This window comes from Cyanistes caeruleus, chromosome 3 (genome assembly GCF_971803275.1).
Source record: "Cyanistes caeruleus chromosome 3, bCyaCae1.hap1.1, whole genome shotgun sequence".
NCBI classification, from domain to species: domain Eukaryota; kingdom Metazoa; phylum Chordata; class Aves; order Passeriformes; family Paridae; genus Cyanistes; species Cyanistes caeruleus.
The window spans coordinates 15,579,938-15,599,803 of NC_141703.1; the positions used below are offsets into that span (position 1 = coordinate 15,579,938).

Here is a 19,866-nt window from a genome sequence, read left to right on the forward strand (position 1 = left end):
AACAGCAGCTTATTTATCACAATGGAAATAGGATTATAGAATATATAAATAAGCTGAAAATGCCTAGTTATAAAGAAAATACATACAATTACAGATTGCTTCTCTGAGGTAATAATTAACTGTGAAAAAGATGTTTCTTAAGTGTTCATAATTTTTAAAAAAAACCCTCCTCATTGCCCTGTTTCTTACAATATTTATATCCAAAATAATATTTTCCTAATGTGAATTTTACAGCATTTCCAAGTTTGATGAACGATGTTGTTTTCTTTATGTCCATGATAACTATGATGACTTTCAAATCTACTTTTCTACAGAAAACCAATGTAGTAGGTGAGTTCAGTTTGTGTGGATGTTGCATGCCTCATCTATATCCTAAATAAAGTTGATTTTGTAAAGATTGAAAACTAATATTTCTGCTTGAGAAACAGATTCTTTCTTCACTTATTTTTTCTTGATGAAGAAGCAATGTAAACTCAGTGATGCTTAAGGTGATTAGAGCACCCATTACACATCCTGTGTGATTCTGATTAGTTAATCTACAAATCATTATGTCTGAAAAAGGCTTAACCAGCTTAATCTAAATTACAGCTGTTATCTTATTTTTATCTTGGCCATGTCATGTAAGGTGCTACATTGTTTCAGGTTCCCTTATGTGTCTGTTCAGTTAGATTTAAGTATGAGTATGGAAGTGTAACAAGAAACTCTAACTTACTTTTGTCACAGATCCATGCTACAGACTGCACCTGTAGTTGAATATTTTTGGATGATCAGTTGTCTCTAAAAAGTAAGCAGGCTAACTGAATTTTAGGCCTAAATTGTAGGCCTAAATCTTTACAGGCCAAATTCTGCCCTATGACTGGTAATGCAACTACACCTTCTGAATGATATATGAGGGAGTAGTTAATACACTTAGATTTTGGTGTGTAATGGTGTATTTACTATTTCTTGCAATAATTATTACTTATGTATTACATGGAATAAACTCAGGTTAAAGAAACTTATTAGCCTTGCAGAGTGCATTTCATAAAAGGTATGAAACACTAAAATTAATGTTACCTCCTCAGCCTTAATTTGGCACTGCAATTTGTGTGTCATGATGCGTGGTCACATTTTTCATACTGTACTCAGTGTGCTGCAGGAGTCAGTTCAAGAGATGTGTCTCTGTTATTTAAGGAAAGAGATGTATGAAATGAAATTATGAATATTTCATGTTTTTTAAATAATTTTTAACCATTTCTTACAGATTTTGAAACAAAAAAAAAAAGAATGGCTTAGGCAGGGAACTACAGGAAATAATGTTATTGTACTTAAGTATGTCCACCCCAGAGAGCTAGAAATTAGTTAGAAGTTTGTTCTTCTAGCCACATGGCTTTCTGAATGTAGCCTGACAAAAAGCTACATCTGATTTTCTGAAATGCTGAGTAATCACACTTGCAGCAAAACATGTACTGAAAAAGAATTTGAGTTGAATCTACCAAGATTTTACCATGCAATTGCAGTAACAAGTAACTATTAGGTTCTGCTTCAGCAAATAAAGTAATTTTTTAAATCATGAGGCTTTTCAGTATGCGTTTGATGTTCTTCATAATTTAAAATGGGATCAATATGGAGAAAGTCAGTAATGAAAGAAAGCTGTGAACATGCTAGTCAGTTTATTAGCTTGAAAGCAAGTCCAGCTTGCAAGAATCTGTTCAGTCTGCTTCCAAAAGGGTATTCTTCTTTGATCTTGTGCTATGTATTTCTTTTTTAGATTCTGTGGTTTGGTGAAAGAAATTTTGTCTGATGCAGTTGGAAGTACTTTGGAACTAGAAGGAGAAATAGATGGAGACACATTAGAGGTATGTCAAGGATAAAAGATATCAGAACTCTGAAACTTGTTCTCAGTCTTCCCTGCACTTTCATATCAGTATAGTAGAAAGATAAATAGCATTTAAACTCCTTAATTGTATATGAAATTTAAATTATTTGTATATGAGATTTGCATTCATTTTTTTATGAAGTGGGCCTGTTACTACCGTAAACTGTATAAATCCTTAATGAAATGTTTGTATTGTCTTGCAAACAATGTATAGATAAGACTCAACTGTTACCAGTTGGCTCAAGTGGATGAAGAACATTAATTATTAAATCAATGTTAAGAGAAAGCCTTTTTCTACCTGGAAGCTGTTACTATTATTACTCCAAGTAATATCATTTGACAGGCTTCTGTCCCAGAAAGTATTGTAGTATTGTATTATTTCAGATCAGGTGAATACACTGCTTTTTTTCTTACCACTGTAACATCCACATTAGGAATCCAGTAGCTGTAGGCTTTCTTTATAGTTAGTATAGAGAGGAAAAAAGGAAAATTAACCAGCTTGGAAAGGGTTATTCACATTTCATGTGGCGTCAGGTTGGGATAGGTGAATCCATGTCTTTATAAGAGAAAGTGATTCAGAGCAGATGTCCACATTTGTAGCATTAAATACATACCCTGTACTTATTATTCTTCTTTTTGTTTGTCTTGAAATCTGAAAAGCCACCATAGAAGGTAGCTTTTAAGTTTTATAGTAGTTGTCATTTTTATAGCAGTTCTAAGTTTTATTTGTGTACAAGCAAATTTAATTGATCTGATTAATGAGCATGAAAACCCTCCTGTGGCTTGTTTGAGGTGGGCACCTTGCTGATTGTGTCTCATCCCTGCAATTCTCTTAGGCTGACAATTCAGAGCAGCTCTTCATGGTGGTGAGCTTTTGTAGGACTTGAGGCTTCAGGAAAGGAAAAAGAAAATATAGAAGTCTCTGCTGTACTGTTAAATTTAGTTGCATATAGTGGGAAATATGAGTTTTTGCACTGGAGTTTGTTTGGCTACAGAATTCTTCCCCCAGGCGAAAAGGACAAATACACACATCTGTTAAGCCCAGTTTAATACATCCATCTGTGGTCTTGACAAGCTTCAGGGCTTTGCCTTGGTACAGACAGGGTATTATCTATAGCTGCAGATCTTCATATTACATAATGATGTACTCAGCTAATAGCAGGACTATCTCCACACAACACAGAATGTTCAGCTGTTTAACAGTCTCTCAGAGGATGTGAGCTCATCACGGCTTGAGCCTTTTAATAAAAGCTAAACTGAAAAAAATCACTTGACAGTGCATAGCAGGAAGCAATCCTGCATGAATGAATGACACATGGAGATATGACTACAAAAATTAATTTTAATTGAGTTATATCATTCTACCTGTCTTGAAGTTTTCAGTTATCACCTTGTACTTACTTAGGTTAGGACACTAAAACAGAAATCAGGATTTCTGAAAGAGAGAAATAATTAGTTTAGTGTACAAATGAAGAAAGACACATAATGCCTTCCTGCAGCTTGAGATCTTACATTTAAGAAGTGGCAATAAGGAAGATGTAGCTTTGTGTGGTCTCGATGGGCTCCACTAGTACAGGGAAAACAGTTCACAAATCCTGCTGTTAATAAAACAGCTGTTTATATTGAGGGAAGAGGAAGAAATAACCTCCTGCAAAGTCTGGGGGAAGAAAATTTGATTTCAGTCAACATCCTTATGAGAATGCTGTCACAAGGGATTGTATATTTTATGTATAAACTGCAGTCTAATTTTACATATATTTTACATATATTAGTAAATATTTTGAAGGAGTGTGAATGTTGCAGTTCCTTTGGCCCTGGGGTATTCACTTCTATATATTGATAGGAAGAAGTTCCTATCACTGTAAGCATAACCTGCTGTACCCCAAATAGGATATTCTAGAGAACACTCTGCCCTGCAGAAGATCAGATATGAACACTTGTTTACTTGTTGGATTTCACAGCCAGTGGATCACTTATGCAGATTTTTGGCAACCAACAGTGGTTTATTCAATATTTGTAGCTGTTGGGACAGAAGAGGCAAATGTAAAAGTGACATCAAGTATATACAAGTCTATTAAACTGTCCACTAACTATCACTGAACTCTAAATCCCAACGATTTTCATGTATCATGGGACCCAGATTGGAGAACATATCCATGGTAATTAAAGGGTTGGCTTAGGACCAGTGTGTTGCAGATGGGGTTGCTGTCAATCCTAAATTCTGCAATGTGACTGCTGTCTTTTTTCTGCACAGTTTTATGTCATATGATAGCTGTGAAAGCTGGATGTGCTCCTACCAGAGAACCTCACAAGTTTTGCATATGGCGTTTTGGGTCAGTTACGCCTGTCGTGTAACGAGATTATGTTGTGAACCATGAAGTGCTGAAATGCGGTAAATGAGGCTGTGCTAAAGCTGTGCTTGCTCCAGTTTAGTTCCACTGAGCAGAATATGCTGTTAGGATAAGCGACAGACGGGTTTCCTTTAGCACATTCCATACAGCAGCATGAAACTTGCCGTCTTTGCCGAGGCGAGGAGGAGGAGTGTCAGTGACACATGGGCACTGCAGCAGCAGAGCTGCAATGTGAGCTGGGAAGGCACATCAAAGAAATTCTCCGAGGCTGCATCCTGCATCAGTGTCACATTTGACAACGCAGAAAAAGTGGTCAGTGACAGAAAAGTCAGTAGCTATGGCCATTGTGAAAAGTTTTGTTGTTTTTTTTTTAATAGGGAAATCACATGAGGACACAGAATACCCTGCAGTTTTCCTATATGGGACATCCTCTTGGATGTGGGAAGATACTAGCAGAGATCTGTGTACTCCTGACAGTATCTGAGACTATAAAATTGTCCAGTTCCTTTCGTCCTTTATAAGTTCCCTGGTTTGAATCATGGGTGTGATGTTTGACCCAACTTCCATAAGAAATTTGGTTTTATATAGTGTGTGGGGTAGACCTTCACTAAGCAACATTCACTCCTTTAGAGCAGGAGAGTTCTGTCACAAGGTCTCTATATGAGGTGGTGTAAGTTAGTGTAGCTTTACTGAAATCAGTGAACCAGCATTGAGTTATTCAGCTGGAAATACGAGCCAGCACGTTTCAGCAGCAGTGGAAACCACCATTATATTTAATAATTTATTGACAAGATGAACATTTCTTTCTGCCCTTTGGAAAAATCTCATGGTGTCCTGGAGTGATTGTATGGTCTTGTTATTTTATCTATTCATTAAACTACTGGTTTCAAAATTTTACATTATATTCCATGTATTTATGTGTTCTGAAGGCTCTGTCAGCAGTTCTTAGAGATGACACATGAATGGGTTCTTTTGACAGCACTGTTTCACTTAATTTGGTTTATTGGTATGTTCTTTGTTTGGATGAATGCATCTTTCTCAAGGTTGGTTAAGGAAGTTTGTATTACAAAGCAAGTAAGATGGAAATTTTACAATTTGTGTAAAGCCCCAGGCTTGTGAGTAGCCTGCTGTCCTGCAGCTGCACTGCAGTGACCACTCTGTGCTGTGCTAAACTGGGGTTAAGGCTCTCTGTAATGTCAAATGTTAGTGATAACAATTTCTGTGCTGCTTTGTTTATCTTTTCTGCTTGCAGTATGAATATGATTATGATGAGAATGGTGACAGGGTAGTTCTAGGGAAAGGTACTTACGGAATAGTTTATGCTGGAAGAGACCTCAGCAACCAGGTCCGAATAGCCATCAAAGAAATACCTGAGAGAGACAGCAGGTAAGACCTAGTTCATTGTTACATACACACTGTGAACAAAAATGCAGCTGTTTTTTGAAAACTTGGCGTTCTTAGCATGTTTCTGTGGGGTTACTTTATAAAATCCCAGCATACTGAAATTCAATTACTATTTCCTCCTACTATCCAAAAGTACAGTTTTGAGAATAAAGACTTTGTATTTTGGGGAAAAATATATGTTATATATTGTAAATATATATGTTTAATAATCTATATGTATATCTTACATTCTAGGAGAAATCTCTGGTTTTAGGTTGTAGTTGTATTGCATTTGTATTCCTTTTGGGGAGGGTGAAAAGCATGAGAGGAGCTCTGGAGTCAAAGACAGTGCTATGTATTGATACAGAAGACACACATATAAATTCTTGGAGGGCATGTTTCTCCACCAGGGTTCCTCTGAGATCTGTCTTTGTACTTTTTCAGAGCAGGCAGTGAATCACACTGCATTTTAAGGTCATGGACGAGGTGTTTGAGAATTGGAGTGGTATCCCTAAAATCCATTCTGTTGTCAAACTAGCATTGAAGCATAGCCTAGAACCTTTTCCTGCATGGTGAAATAGTCCTTGGTTTTTGGTTTTTTGTTTGTTTGTTTGTTTGTTTTAATAGGTATTCTCAACCTCTTCATGAAGAGATAGCACTGCACAAATATTTAAAACATCGGAACATTGTCCAGTATCTTGGATCTGTTTCAGAAAATGGATACATTAAGATTTTTATGGAGCAGGTGCCAGGAGGTTTGTATCATGCTGAGTTTGGTCTGCCAAAGGAAAAGCATTTGGGACTCCAAACGGAATGAAAGTCACTAGATAAGCACTTAATGTGTTTTTGCACATGGCTTTTCTGTTGGGACATTAACTGTACGAGTCCTTTTGCTCATAGAAAGTGTAAATTTAAAGAGTATAGGTCCCAGTACTCTCTCCCCTTTCTATAATAATTCTAAACCTAGAGAGAAATAAAAGTATTTGTTTTCAGATACTCATGTGTTATAAAAACATGGAGATAGAACTGTATAGTCCATTGAGCTCAAGTGTCTGAATGATGACTGAGTTTCAGAATAAGTTTTTCTTTGAGCAGTAACACTGATAGAACAATTAAGTACTGTTTTTTAACTGCTATGTACAAAGGACTGCTACTCCCTAGGTAGATTAGAGATAAAAGTGAGATATGTTTCTTGCCCATAATTTCCAGTTTCACTACTCCAGCCTTCTCTGCTGGAGGAAGAGTGTGTGAAATCTCTCTGTAAACTCTCTACATTGTTTCTATCTCCATTTTGCTATTTACTCTTCAGTGTCAAGGATGTGTCAGAATGAGTGTTAAATTTTGCATGAATTTAATTTGCAAAGTAAAAACAGAAATAAGAAAAACAGGGGGAAAAGTTCAGGTTTTCTAAGAAAGGTTCAGACGAACATTCAAAGTGTAATTAAATACACCCAGGACATTCAGGGATGTAGAGTTTAATTTCTGAATTCTTGTGACCTTCTCACCTGACAGCTGAGACACTTTGACCTGCATGGTGCTTGCAGATGTGATGAAAATCTACCAACACTTCCACTTGTTTTCCCACACTTGTTAACAGTGTCAGCTGCTCTTGTTTCCTGTTCATATATGCACAGTAAAGTATGCTGTGATTAGCTGCTAATGGCAAGATATTACTGAACTAATTTAGATATTTTAAACTCTGTAACCAGTCTTAAAAAGGAACCAGCTGTTCAGATTATGCAAGATTCTTTGAGGAAACTTTAGAAAGATGTTGGTGTGGACTGAAAGTTACTTTAGCTGATTTTTTTCTGGCCTTAAGTAGACCTACTGTACTTAGTTTATTTTGTGCTGAATGAGCAAAACTATTCTTTATTTTGCCTCATGACTTAAATATTTGTTTTATTTAAAGATTAGTTTTATTAGAACTGGGGATGTGTGGATGGCCTATCTCCTACTCTGAACATCCATTCAGGGGATTTTTTCAGGAGTTTCTTTCCTGTTTCTGAATATTGCCAGAAGTTGGTCCCATATTTGTAAAGAGAAGGCTCTTTCTGTTCTGGATTCTACCCTTCCTGCCTCAAGAAAATCAGCTTGACTTTGCCCATACACGTGGTTCATGAAACACAATGTACAACACATAACATTTAGTCCTTGTTTCATTAAGGGCTACATGGGTGCTAGTTGTAGTCTCAGCAGTTGTTACAGTCAAGTGGGGGGGATGGGTCCAGCTCTGTCAGAACCTTTATTCTTCTTGTGGGAGTAGAACCTGACTTGGCAAGTAAGAAATAACCAGTCTAGAGAAGTAGCAAATTATTTGCTTTGAGTGATCTAGCAAGAATTTGGCTTAATCATAGGTACTACTTTTCTTTTATGTTAGGATGTTGAGCAAAGGCTTACCTGTTTCATGTCATGTTTTCCATTTGGGGATTTTGCTATCTTAATACCCTTTCTTCTTGAACTCCTGTAGGCAGCCTCTCAGCTCTCTTAAGATCTAAGTGGGGCCCAATGAAAGAACCTACCATTAAATTTTACACCAAGCAGATTCTGGAAGGCCTCAAGTATCTCCATGAGAATCAGATTGTACACAGAGATATAAAGGTAACTTTTCCTCTTGTATGTCTTGTTTGATTTGCTTTTAATTTTATTTACTTCACTTTGTTGTGCTCTAATCTGAAGTAGAATTTTTAATAGGATTTCATGGAAGCTGAAAACAAAAGGAGAGCATAAACCAACTCCTTCTCCTGGTGCTCCTGGAATTTTGCTTTGTAGAAAGGTGTATTACAAAGATAAGTGCAAACTTGAAGGAGTATTGAGATTGAGAATCTGTATTTATCTGTCTCCCCTCCCTGTTTGCTGCCTCCCTCCCTCCTTCTCTCTGTCCTCCCCCACCCTCACCCCCTCCCCTCCTTCCCTCTCCTATCCAAACCACAGGGGGACAATGTTCTGGTGAACACCTACAGTGGTGTGGTTAAGATATCAGATTTTGGTACTTCCAAACGGCTGGCAGGAATCAATCCATGCACTGAAACATTTACAGGTAAGATGAATCGAGCAGAGTTTATAAGGGTTTTCATGACAGGTTTAGCATTTGAGCCAAGAGGCTCTTTGGCTTAGTGATGAAAACACTGTTGGGTCTCTGCTTGCAGGGGAGAGTAAATGGGAGTGTGATCACCATAAACATAGGCTTGATAGCTTTCTTGACTTTATTTTTTTTTTTTTTAAATGTAACTCGCTTCCATTTTAATTCTTGTACAGGTAAAAGCTTTTCTTTGAAGTGTTCATTAAGTAGCAATTGATTGTTATGATTACATCTGGAAACACTTGAATTTAGCAACTTTTTCATTTAACAGTCTTGATATAAGTAACTTACACATGCACACTTTCTAGGTGTATGTTTAAAAGTGCAGGAAACCAAACTCAAATGAACGTGTTTTCAGTTTTGAGGTATTAATTATAAAACCCAACCAACTGGCTAACAACAATAAAAAGAACAGTTTATATGAAAATTTTAGTCTGATGTGTTACAGAACAGCTTTCAATACAACAAGGTTTTAAAGACTTGTAATATTCAGTGAAAATAAAAATTGCTGAGCAAAATGGGAAACTCCAAATTGAGAGTGGTCACATAGTTTCTGTGAACAGTGGATGTGGGTGACGTGGTGATTTTGCTTGTTAATATGGCTTTATGCAAAGGCTGATATCACAAGCCTCTTACTTGCCTGCAGTTTAAGTAAATGGCACACAGACAAAGCCATTAGTCATGGATGGCTTCAGAGTGGATGATAAAAGACAGCAACCTTCACTTAAGTGAGAGTCAAGACTTCCCTTTACCTCTCTGGTGGTGTGTCTGCAGTTCCTGCAGTTTTCTTACAAAGGAAGCCACAAAAATAAAATTAACGTTCTGAAGTAATTTACCTTTCTCAGTTATTTTTACTCATTATCTCATTATTACTCATTATCATTCTCTTTGCCTGCATTTTACATACTCCTTAGTGACTTTTTTAGCAACTGATTGTCAGTAGGGATGATATATGGAGAAAAGATATCTTAAGTCACCATTCTGTAATAACAGGAGGTAGCTCTTTCCTTGTGCCCTTCTTCTTTGTTCTCTTGCAGATTTTTAGCCCTGTTTGTGCCTTTGAGATGTAATTTGGCACGTGAATGAATACTTAAGTTATCATTTTGGATTTAAATCAGTAAACAGGTAGCTATACCCCAGAGAATGTTAAGAAGTCTCTAGCAATTCAGTTTTGTTATGTAACTCAGTACATAAACTCCAGATTTTAGGCATTATGTAATAAAATCACATGGTTTGAAGAATCAGAGTTCTGTGTATTTAAACATTACATCCCTCCATTCAAGACACACAGCCTGAAGGCAAAGCTGTGGCTTGACCTTTCATTCTGCAACAGTCACATTCAATGAACATATGATACCCTTTTATCTTCACCATATGTCCATTGCTTGGTAGTTCACAGCTCTACCACAGTGTAGTTTTATTGCATTCCTAAGAAGAAAAATAATGTAATTTAAAGATGTCATAACAGAGCTGATAGAAATTAAGGTGGAGAAAGAACTGTAGTGTTCAAAACACTCAAACATGTAGAGACTTCTGCTGCTGGTGGTGTGGACTCTTCCTGTAAAGACCTCATTATCTGTGTGTGCCCCACTAGTGAATGGTTCAATAACACTGATACCAAACTGACCATTTTGTATTTAATTTTTTACTGTACTGTTCTTTATCAGTGTTATTACTAGCATTACACTCAGGTTGTCTACAGGCAGGATCTTATTTTGTCAATATGTATAACTTCAGAAATTCTAACCCTTTGGTTTGTTGGGTTAGGGTTTTTTTTTTAAAATTTTTTTTGTTTTGGTTTTGGTTTGGGTTTTTGTTGGGTTTTTTTCCTAACCTTGGATGTCAGAAATCCCAGGTACATCCAATTCATCCTGGAATTCTAAACAAACTATGATGGTTTGCCTTATTTATTCTCCTGTATTTGCAAAACCAGGTTTTTTTTCCAAACTAACTGAAATTCCCTGTCATTATTTTTCTCATTATTGGGGTAAAATATGAAAAATTATTCTCATGAAGACTATCTGTCACTTCTCAGATTTTTCCATCTCTTACATGCATAATCTTTAAAAGTTGGTGTCTGCAAAAATTTGATATAATTTTATTTTCTGGGGAAACTATTGGAACTATGGTGAGTAGACTTTCAGCAGTTTGAAACCTTGTATTGGAAAGAAGGGGCAAAAAGATAGTTTATAAAAAATATGCTATAATATCTAGTTATTTTGTCTAGTTTTCAGTGTCAATATGGGAGGTAAGGTATTTGGCTATACATATTGCAATTGACAATTTTTGGGTTGCTGAGTGTTGTCTTAATCCTCTTTAATAAGAATGAAGAATATACACTTGACTGCTCTTTTTGTCCTGACCAGGAACCTTGCAGTACATGGCTCCAGAAATCATTGATAAAGGACCAAGAGGATATGGTGCTCCAGCTGACATCTGGTCCCTGGGCTGTACCATTATTGAGATGGCAACAGGCAAACCTCCATTTCATGAACTAGGGGAGCCTCAGGCTGCAATGTTTAAAGTAAATACAGCTTTTTTGCTTTAGAGTTGATGAATTTTCAAATATAGCTTAATTTCATAATATTATTTGGTAAGAACATTGCATTACATGGGTTGTTTTGCACAAAGACACTGTCTGACCTGTGTTTTTAACTCTCACTGAAAGATCCTTCCCTTCTCTCTAAGCTGGATTGCTCTAGGGAGTGATCAGTTATTTTTGTGCGGGAAATAGGTCATGACTCAGAGCAGCAATCTGAAAAATGAGTGAAGACTGATGAAAGCTAATATCCTCTGTGTTACTTTTTTCATCTCCTGCTCTTGGTTTATCATTTCCTTCTTGTAACCAGTCTCCCCAATAATGATGAACAAGTTATTTCTGCTCCTTAAGTAATTTTTGTAAGCTTCCTTCCCAAAGGAAAACCATTTAAAGCAACATGGATGTGGGAAGCTGTGGTGGAAAAGGGCAGGGGAATAGCTTTCCAGGATTTCCAGAAGGTATTAAAGGAGTAAAACACTGTGTTTTTCATTCCAGAAGCCCTTCAGGTCATAACTACTTCCTCAGTAAGATGTTGTCTCTATTACATTTTTTCTCTTAGTGTATATGTTTTCAAATGCAAAAACTAACACTTGAGAATTCTTCAGATAGTTTTGATAATAGAAGTTTTTTAAAAGATATTTGTTCTAGCTCTGTGACTAACAGGAGTGTAACTGTGATGTGTCAGATAAGTAGACTGAAAATTTTTGGTTCTTCCACTGGTTTACAGTAGACCTATAGTAAACACTTCAATTTTCAGTTACACTTGAGAATTCTCATTCTTCTAGTGAGGAAAATATCCCATCCATAACCCAGCTAACTGCTTTAAATTACCAAAATGTTGTAATTTTTTCATGTATCTTGTTGAAAGCCACTATGAGAGCATTAGTATCATCATTAATGCAACCACAGTGGCAAAATAGTATTTTTGTCAATAGGTATTGAAATCTGGACTGCAGTTCAGCATAACATGTAATGCCACACGTCATACTAGACCTGTGAGCTGTCCCATGCACCACTGCTAAAAGGAAAAAAACCAGATGATTATGGGTTTTGATGCAGTTATTTCAGTGCTATAATAGGTCACCTTGGTGCTGTCAACTTGTGGCATACCTCAAAAGAAGCTGCCTGGGTAAATGTGGTTTGGCTCACTAAAGCTTTCCTGAGGGAGTCATGGAAAGAGACTATTTTCCACATCACTGTAAATGTCAAATTCTGATGGCAGATGCCTTTTCATCTTATGTACCTGGCAAGGAGTTGAACTGCTCAGTGAGTTACACATCTTTAACATAGTTTATTGAAAGTTTTTAGCATTCTTACTACAGGCAGGCATTTGGTTTTGTTTCCTGTTTCTTGGCTCTGCTGGGACCTGTTTGGAACTGTGTCTGGCTAGGCACTATAGGTTAAAAACTGTGTTATCTTTTTCTGTGTGATGAAAGTAAGCTGGATTTGAAGCAGGCTGGCTGGGAAAGCAGGTAAAAAGAAGTCTGGAACACTTGGAATATCAAACTTTGGAGGTCCTCACCTCCACACATGAATGCTCTGCTGTGCATAGGGCAGATGAGGAGAGGGAAGGTCTAAGTCTCCCTGTGCAGTCACTTTAGAAATTGCAAATGACCAAAGAGTTTGACAAAGTAGAGAGAGGGGGGTATAGTAAGCTAAGAACTGGATAGGTCCTGACTGGGTGTGCATTGCATGGTATTTATTCTATGAGCACAGAATGTGTGCATCTGTGTCTGTGTGAAAAGCACAAATAAATGGCATTCAGTGGAGACAAAGTACACTAGTGTTGCCACAGAATTTGCAGGTGTTTGTGACAAAACTTATTCCCCTTGAGCAGCAGAGATTAAGATAAGATCAGACAAGCTTTCAAACTTCCTGGTCCTGGTTTGGAATTTTCCTAGATTTTTGCTTAGTGCATGAGTGAAACCTGGCACAGAGTGCTGCCAGTTTGTAACACCGAGTTGTGAATGTGCTTAGGGTTATGGTTGGGAAGGCCTTAAAGCCCTATTAGCATTTTATTACTGCAGTGTCATTCAAACAGATGCAGGTGCTCAGCATTTTTTGCTTCAGCTTGTATTGAAACTGAACCAGTATTGTGAGTGCCTAATGGTGCCACAGTGTGTTAATGCAGCTCTGCAATGAGATTATTTGAAAGCAGATGGCACTTGTTTAACTGCTGGGCTACTGTGTCTCTTGTGGACACTATCTTTGTGCTTGTTCTCCAGGATGTGTTTTGTGTAAAGATGCTGAGACTACAAACCATAATCTCTCCAGACATGTGCACACAGGTTATACACATGTTGTAATCTGGCTTCCAAACAGTTCTGCCAGATTGACATTGGAGAATAAGAAGGCAGTGAGAATCTGGAAAAACCATTGGGGAGCAACCTGTAGAAGAACATTTTTTCATTACTTAAAGACAGAGTCTTAAAAGAGGCTCTTCTAAGTAATGGCTTAAAATAAGAGTCATTACTTAAAGAATGGTTTAACAAGGATCTTGTTAAACCTTTGGACATCATGTGGTTTTCAATTAAATAACACTGAAAGACTAGGAAAGACATCTGGCTGGAGAGCGGGGGTGGTGACAAGGTCTGGCAAGGTCACTGTGCGTATTTGTGCAAGGAAATTTGGCAGTGACAGGAGCAGAACAGGTGCAGCACCAGGCTGTTGGTGCTAGAGGAGGAAATTATTGCTGTTCCTGGGCATGAGTGTGCTGGAGGAGTTGGCAGCTGAGAGACACAGCTCTGAGCAGGGCTGATGGGAAAGCTCTGCAATAGTTGGAGGGGTTTGTGGCTGGTCAGAGAAGGAGCATTTGAAGCACTTGGTGTCGATAATGCCCAGATCCCAAGATAGCCAGAAAGCAGATGATTAGATACATCCATACCTTGCCATTTATATAGTATCACATGGATAGTTACACCATGTTTGCCATGAAATAAACCAGGATTAGAACCTTGTTGTCACTTCACTGCTTTATGTGGGTACCTGGATTGCTCCTTTTCTACAAGAGTCAGGAGAAGTGTGAGCGAGCGACTGTATTACAAGAGCTTTGGCCTGTGGTCTCCTTGAAGTTTTCTCATAACAATAATTAGTATTCATGTTTTACTTGCAGGTTGGGATGTTTAAGATTCACCCTGAAATTCCAGAATCAGTGTCTACTGAAACAAAGGCTTTTATTTTGCTCTGTTTTGAACCCGATCCTAGTAAACGTGTTACAGCATCTGATTTGCTCAGAGATTCTTTTCTGAAGCAAGTGAACAAGGGCAAGAAAAGCAAAATTGCATTCAAGCCTTCAGGTAAGAAATTATCAGCCAAATCCAAGTCAACATCATCATTAAGTGTTATATAAAAGATTGGAATCATTAAGCACTTTTTTTACAAAGGGCATTTCTTGTGCCAGGGTAACAGCAGGAGCTCAGCTGTTGAAAATGTCTGTGATTTGTGATTATACGTATTTAAATTTAATAATTCCCAGAAAATAAAGTGCCTTGCTTATTTTGTATTTTGCTTGCTGAAACCTCCCAAGGTCATTTTTCCTCTCCCCAGAAATAAATGCTTCATTTGTAGTAAATTAAAATTAGAAAAATGACATTTGACAAAGACTTTCCAAAGCAGTTCCACATTTTAGATTCACAGTTATATACACTTCTGAGGTCTGAGTTTCCTAGAGTAGGTTTGACACCTGAAAATGTTGGTCTATTAGATGTTTGGGTCAGCATTTTCAAACTTGATATGTAACACTGAAATTTGGCACAAAGGTGCTGAAGTAGCTGTCTAGTGGGTTATTTTGTTTTATCTGCATAGCATGTTTCTTCTTGCCTCCCCCAGAAATATATCAACCACTTGCTCAGTGATAAGGAACCTTAATACAGACCTGCCAAATAAATCATATGAAGGAACTGTCTGTTTCAAAACAGGGAAAGCCATTGGTCTTGCTGCTTCTTTCACCTGTCTGCATACACACACTCCCAATGCAAATTTAAGTTTTTGCTATTTGAGCTTTTCCTCTGTTAACAAACAACTTTTGAAAGAATGGAATTCGGAAAGGAGCAAGTAGCAAGGAGTTTATACCATCTAGCTGAGTTGGTTTCACCAAGGAAATAGGCATCACCTGTTGTCCTGAGGGCCACTGAGAACTGAACTCCAGTCCCAGACACTGGGATAACAGGAGAGCTCCTACTGCTTTGCCAGGGCAGTGGTATGCAGGATCTGTTTGCATGCTGTAGCTTTCTGTTCCACAACAATCATCTTCTCTTGTGGCCTTTCAGCTTTCTTGAGGATGTCTTCTGGAAAAATTTCATGATGTTAGAAACTGTGGAGCTTGCCTTGTTAGCAGCCTTGGGAGCAACAGGCTCTTTGTCAAATATCAGGGGAGGTGCACCCCTCCCTCCCTCCTTTATTCTCTTCTCCCTCTTACTGGTGAGGTTATGGAGCTGGTGCTGCAGGGAGTGAGCTCAGTGCTGGCCATGGACACAACCAGTGTGGGCAAATGTGAGAACTCTGCATTGGGTGAGGAGAGGGAAAGGCACCTGACGGCAGCTGAGTGTCTGATTCTCTGTGCCAGAGCTGGGGAGAGCTCTGCTGGCTGCTGCACCATCCCCAGGGGGAGTTTGATGGCCCAGAGCAGGTCCTGACCCAGCAGTTACCACAGTCCCAGCTGCAGCAGTTCACCATCTTCTTTCTCTATTGTTTCTCTCACCACAAATTTATTCAGCTTTGTCCCCATCTTTCCATCCCATCCCTATTTCTTTTTTCTTTCCAATATTAAAGGCAGCCCAGAACAAATCTCAACCCTTACTCTTGGGACAGCAGCACTCAATTTTCTGTCCTACTGAGTATGGAGTATGTCAGAGCTTTCTGAACAGCTTTCAACTTCTAGCTCTCTTCCTCCCTCACCTCCCAAGAATTTGTAGTGACAAGCATCAAAAACTTTTGTCGTATTTTATTTCCGTTGGTAAGTTCACCTTGGGTTGAGAGAACTTCTTTAGCTTTCCTGCCACACAGCTGCAAACTGGCAGTCAGGATTACAGCAAATTCTCAACATCTTGGTTGGTTTGGTTTTTTGTTTTGGTTTGGGTTTTTTTTATTATTTTTTATTTTTTCTTACGTTCAAGATGAATTGGAAAGGGACAAGAGATTTCCTTCAGGCCAGTGCTGAGAGGGACAGTCTTTGCTAAGGGCAGGGGCACCTGTGACTGAGGCAGATATCTCAGGTGTGGAGTGGGCAATTTGATTGATGCCCATTAAAACAAAGGTGAGGAGGGCAGTAGAGGACCCTCTGCTTAGAGAGACGGCTGTGATGGAGCAGCAGATGAACCTCTTGGTTCAATTCAGGCTCTTTAAACCGCTCATATCCATTTGTGCCACTTTGTGGGACCAGCACCAAGGGGGACTCTGTGTATGTGTGAGAGAGGGTAACAGAATTTCCTGTGATTATCTGTGCTGTCTTTGGGTTTAGCAGTTAACTGGTTAAAACCTCTTGTTGCTTAGACGCGTGATGATTCTGAATTGTGTTACTGCTTTTTATCAACAAGGTTACTTGTCCCTCAGCCATTTTGCAAAATGAGGTCTTGATATCAGTGAAGATGATCACAGCTGTTTAAAGCATGTTGCCTTTTATGGCCTAGTTCTGTCACACATTTTATCGCGTCTGTTCCTAGATTATAATCGGAACACATCCCTCCCTCTGCCGATCCACGGGGAACAGGCTGGCAGTAGCAGCAGTGAGCACGGCTCTGTTTCACCAGACTCTGATGTACAGCATGACGTGTTTTTCGAAAGGCCAAAGAGATCCATTTCAGAGATTCAGACAAAACATCCCATTTCTCATTTACTAAGGTAAAATATTTGCTTCTTACTTGACACCCTTGAGGGATTCTGTGGATTTAATTCACATTTTATTTTATCTGATGGCAATTTTTTCACATAATGGTTGGGTAAGCAAGTGTGTTAATCAGTAAGTTGCATAGACAGATTACTAGTTAATGTAAACATTGTCATTATTTAATAATGAATAAATCATTCCTCTCCTTTAAGATTTCCATGTACTTGTACTTTTCTTCCTCCAATGAGTAAATGTCAGTGGTCTTATTGATTGAGTGGATATGGATTTAGGAATTAAGTGAGGATTTGACCCTTCCATGTGCTCATGACAAAATGGGGGGAAAGGGGAAGCAGAAATACAGTTCTGCTTCTCCCAAAGTACAAAGCAATACTTTCAAATTAGTATGTTACAGTATGGATCCAAAAAAAAATTGAGTAGTTTCAGATTTCCTCCCCAAAGCTGACATTAATGTCAGCTTATTAGCAGGGGCAAATTAGGCATGTGAGTTTTGAGTCAGGAGAGGATCTGAGCCATCTTCTGCCTCAAAATTAGCATTTACCAGTCTGATCAATCTGCTCCTGTAGTTTGAACTGAGTTTTTAACCCCAGAAGTGTCCTTGCTCCCTTCTGGCAGTCCTGGTGCCTTGCTAATGCTGAGGTCTCTCTTGTGCCTGTGCTGGGTGGCTGCCACAGCGTCCCTGATGAGGGCTCAGCCTTGGAGGACAGGAGCACCTCGCCGTCCGTGGACGATAAGGATTCTGGACTGTTCTTGCTGCGCAAGGACAGTGAACGCCGAGCAATCTTGTATAAAATCCTTAAGGAAGAACAAGACAAAGTTGCTTCAAATTTGCAGGAGTGTGTTGCACAGGTAATTTCACTTCAGCTCACTTTTTCCCCTGTCAAAGGGAAAATAATGAGCCAAGCTGTATTATTCCTTTTCTGAAAATGAATAAATGAAAGTGCTTGGATTGTTCCTTCTGAGTATCTTTAATCTCTGAGACCTGTAACTGTGTGAGCTGTTTGCTGTTGTGTGAATGGGTAACAAACACCACATTACGACTGCTAATAGGCTTTTGGTTTTATAGGAAGGGGAGGTTTGGGCATTTGATGTGGGATTGCAGAGGGCTGAGGTTGCTGGGTTGGGTTGTTTTGATGTCTTTTCTTTTGGCTTTTAGGGGCATGGAGCTAGAACATAGTAATAGATATATTCTGCTTTAAAGGTAGAGACCTGATTAACAGTTTTCAATAAAACCTTTGTTTTATTAGGTGCCAAGATCGCAGTACATGAATCTTAAAAAAAGCTAAGGTAGATTTTCTGAAGACAGGAAGGTTGGATGGCAAGGTTTAGTTACTGTGAAGAGGAGCAAGAAAAAAATCATAGAATGGTTAATGCACAGCCAAACATTGCCACACACCTGTAAAAGCCTTTTCTTCTTCATGTCTGCTTCTAATGTGCCTCTCTGTCATGAACCTGACTTTTGCTCATACCCTTGTCAGTGATTTTGGGCAATCTCCAGCACACTTGTTTGTGACACTCTCCCATCATTTATTCTTACTGAAGCTGTGGTTTGTCACCTGGACTGCACTCCCCTAAAGGGGAGCATGCTGGCTCTTGGTGAGATGTCCCCAGCCAGCTGTTGACATTTGTGGCTCGGCTGTCAAGCCCTGCTGCTGCATGGTCAGCTCTGCACAGCCCAGGGTTTGCTGCTCCCTTCCCCAGCAAACTGCACCACAGGGGCTCCTGTAGGGCTCTACAGACCACAAACTCAGGCTGGGGAAGCAGCTGGGGTACATTTCTGCTCTGAGATTAAGCTGCAAAATAGCTTATAGCCTTACAAGCAATTAAAATTCAGAGTCAGAAGTAATCAGGGCTCCAAGTATTTTCCGCAATGAAGGATTATTTCTTAGCAGCAAGTCCTGGTTCAGTCTCCAGCTGTTTTGTAGCACTGCTGTAATCATCTCTCTTCCATAATTTATGTAATACTCCCTTTAACTTTTAATTAAAGGGGTTGTTCTTACAGACATTTGGATGGCTTTAACTGGGAGTTATGGACTGAAAATCATAGAATAAACACCGGTGAATCATTGTGTCATTTTAGACTTTTTCCTGACTTGGGATAAGGGCATATATAAACATACTTCTTTTTTTTAAGAAATCAAATACATACATACAGCATGATTAGGTAGAAGTCCAGATTCAGACTGAAAGGATATGAAAGGATAGCATCTAAAAAATGAGTCTTAGCGACTCATTTTGCTGTTTTTATGGAGGAGAGCTGCCCTCTGCAGTACATTGCAGGAATGTGTCAATATAATTTGGAACCTCTTCCCTTTGTGACAGCCACAGTAGCAGTAGATCTACAGGGTTTTTTTGAAAACAGAAATTACTCTTTTTTTTTTTTAAGAAAATATAAAAAACCAGAGACTTTGCAGAAAGAAAAAGTGTGATTCTGTTCATGAATTTGAAATATACACAAGTAAAGCTATGTCACCCAAAGAGTATTAATGCTACTAAATAGATGTTTAATGACTCTGGGATTCATTTGATGTATGTTCATTATCTTTTCTCCAGAGCTCTGAAGAACTGCAACTTTCAGTGGACCATATCAAGCAGATTATTGGGATTTTAAGGGACTTCATACACTCTCCTGAGCAGAGAGTGATGGCTTCTACAATATCGAAATTGAAAATGGATTTAGATTTTGACAGTACTTCTATCAATCAGATTCATCTGGTGCTGTTTGGATTCCAGGATGCGGTGAGTTCCATTCCCGGTACAAGGGCAGAGGAATTCTTTGAAGCATCACAGAATGGTTTGAGTTGGAAGAGACCT

The 19,866-nt window shown here is 38.6% G+C and overlaps 1 protein-coding gene across 5 annotated transcripts in view; it reads left to right on the top strand.

Moving 5' to 3' along the window:
• Positions 1-19,866, top strand: part of MAP3K15 (mitogen-activated protein kinase kinase kinase 15) — an 82,290-nt gene that overhangs the window by 58,223 nt on the left and 4,201 nt on the right. For all 5 annotated transcript variants that reach the window (XM_023918454.2, XM_023918457.2, XM_086879960.1 and 2 more), the window contains 11 exons: positions 235-330; positions 1,751-1,838; positions 5,462-5,595; positions 6,220-6,347; positions 8,060-8,190; positions 8,524-8,629; positions 11,038-11,195; positions 14,323-14,506; positions 16,871-17,048; positions 17,727-17,901; positions 19,606-19,791. In XM_023918454.2, the coding sequence (XP_023774222.2) occupies positions 235-330; positions 1,751-1,838; positions 5,462-5,595; positions 6,220-6,347; positions 8,060-8,190; positions 8,524-8,629; positions 11,038-11,195; positions 14,323-14,506; positions 16,871-17,048; positions 17,727-17,901; positions 19,606-19,791 (1,564 nt within the window). The remainder of the gene's footprint in view (positions 1-234; positions 331-1,750; positions 1,839-5,461; positions 5,596-6,219; positions 6,348-8,059; positions 8,191-8,523; positions 8,630-11,037; positions 11,196-14,322; positions 14,507-16,870; positions 17,049-17,726; positions 17,902-19,605; positions 19,792-19,866) is intronic.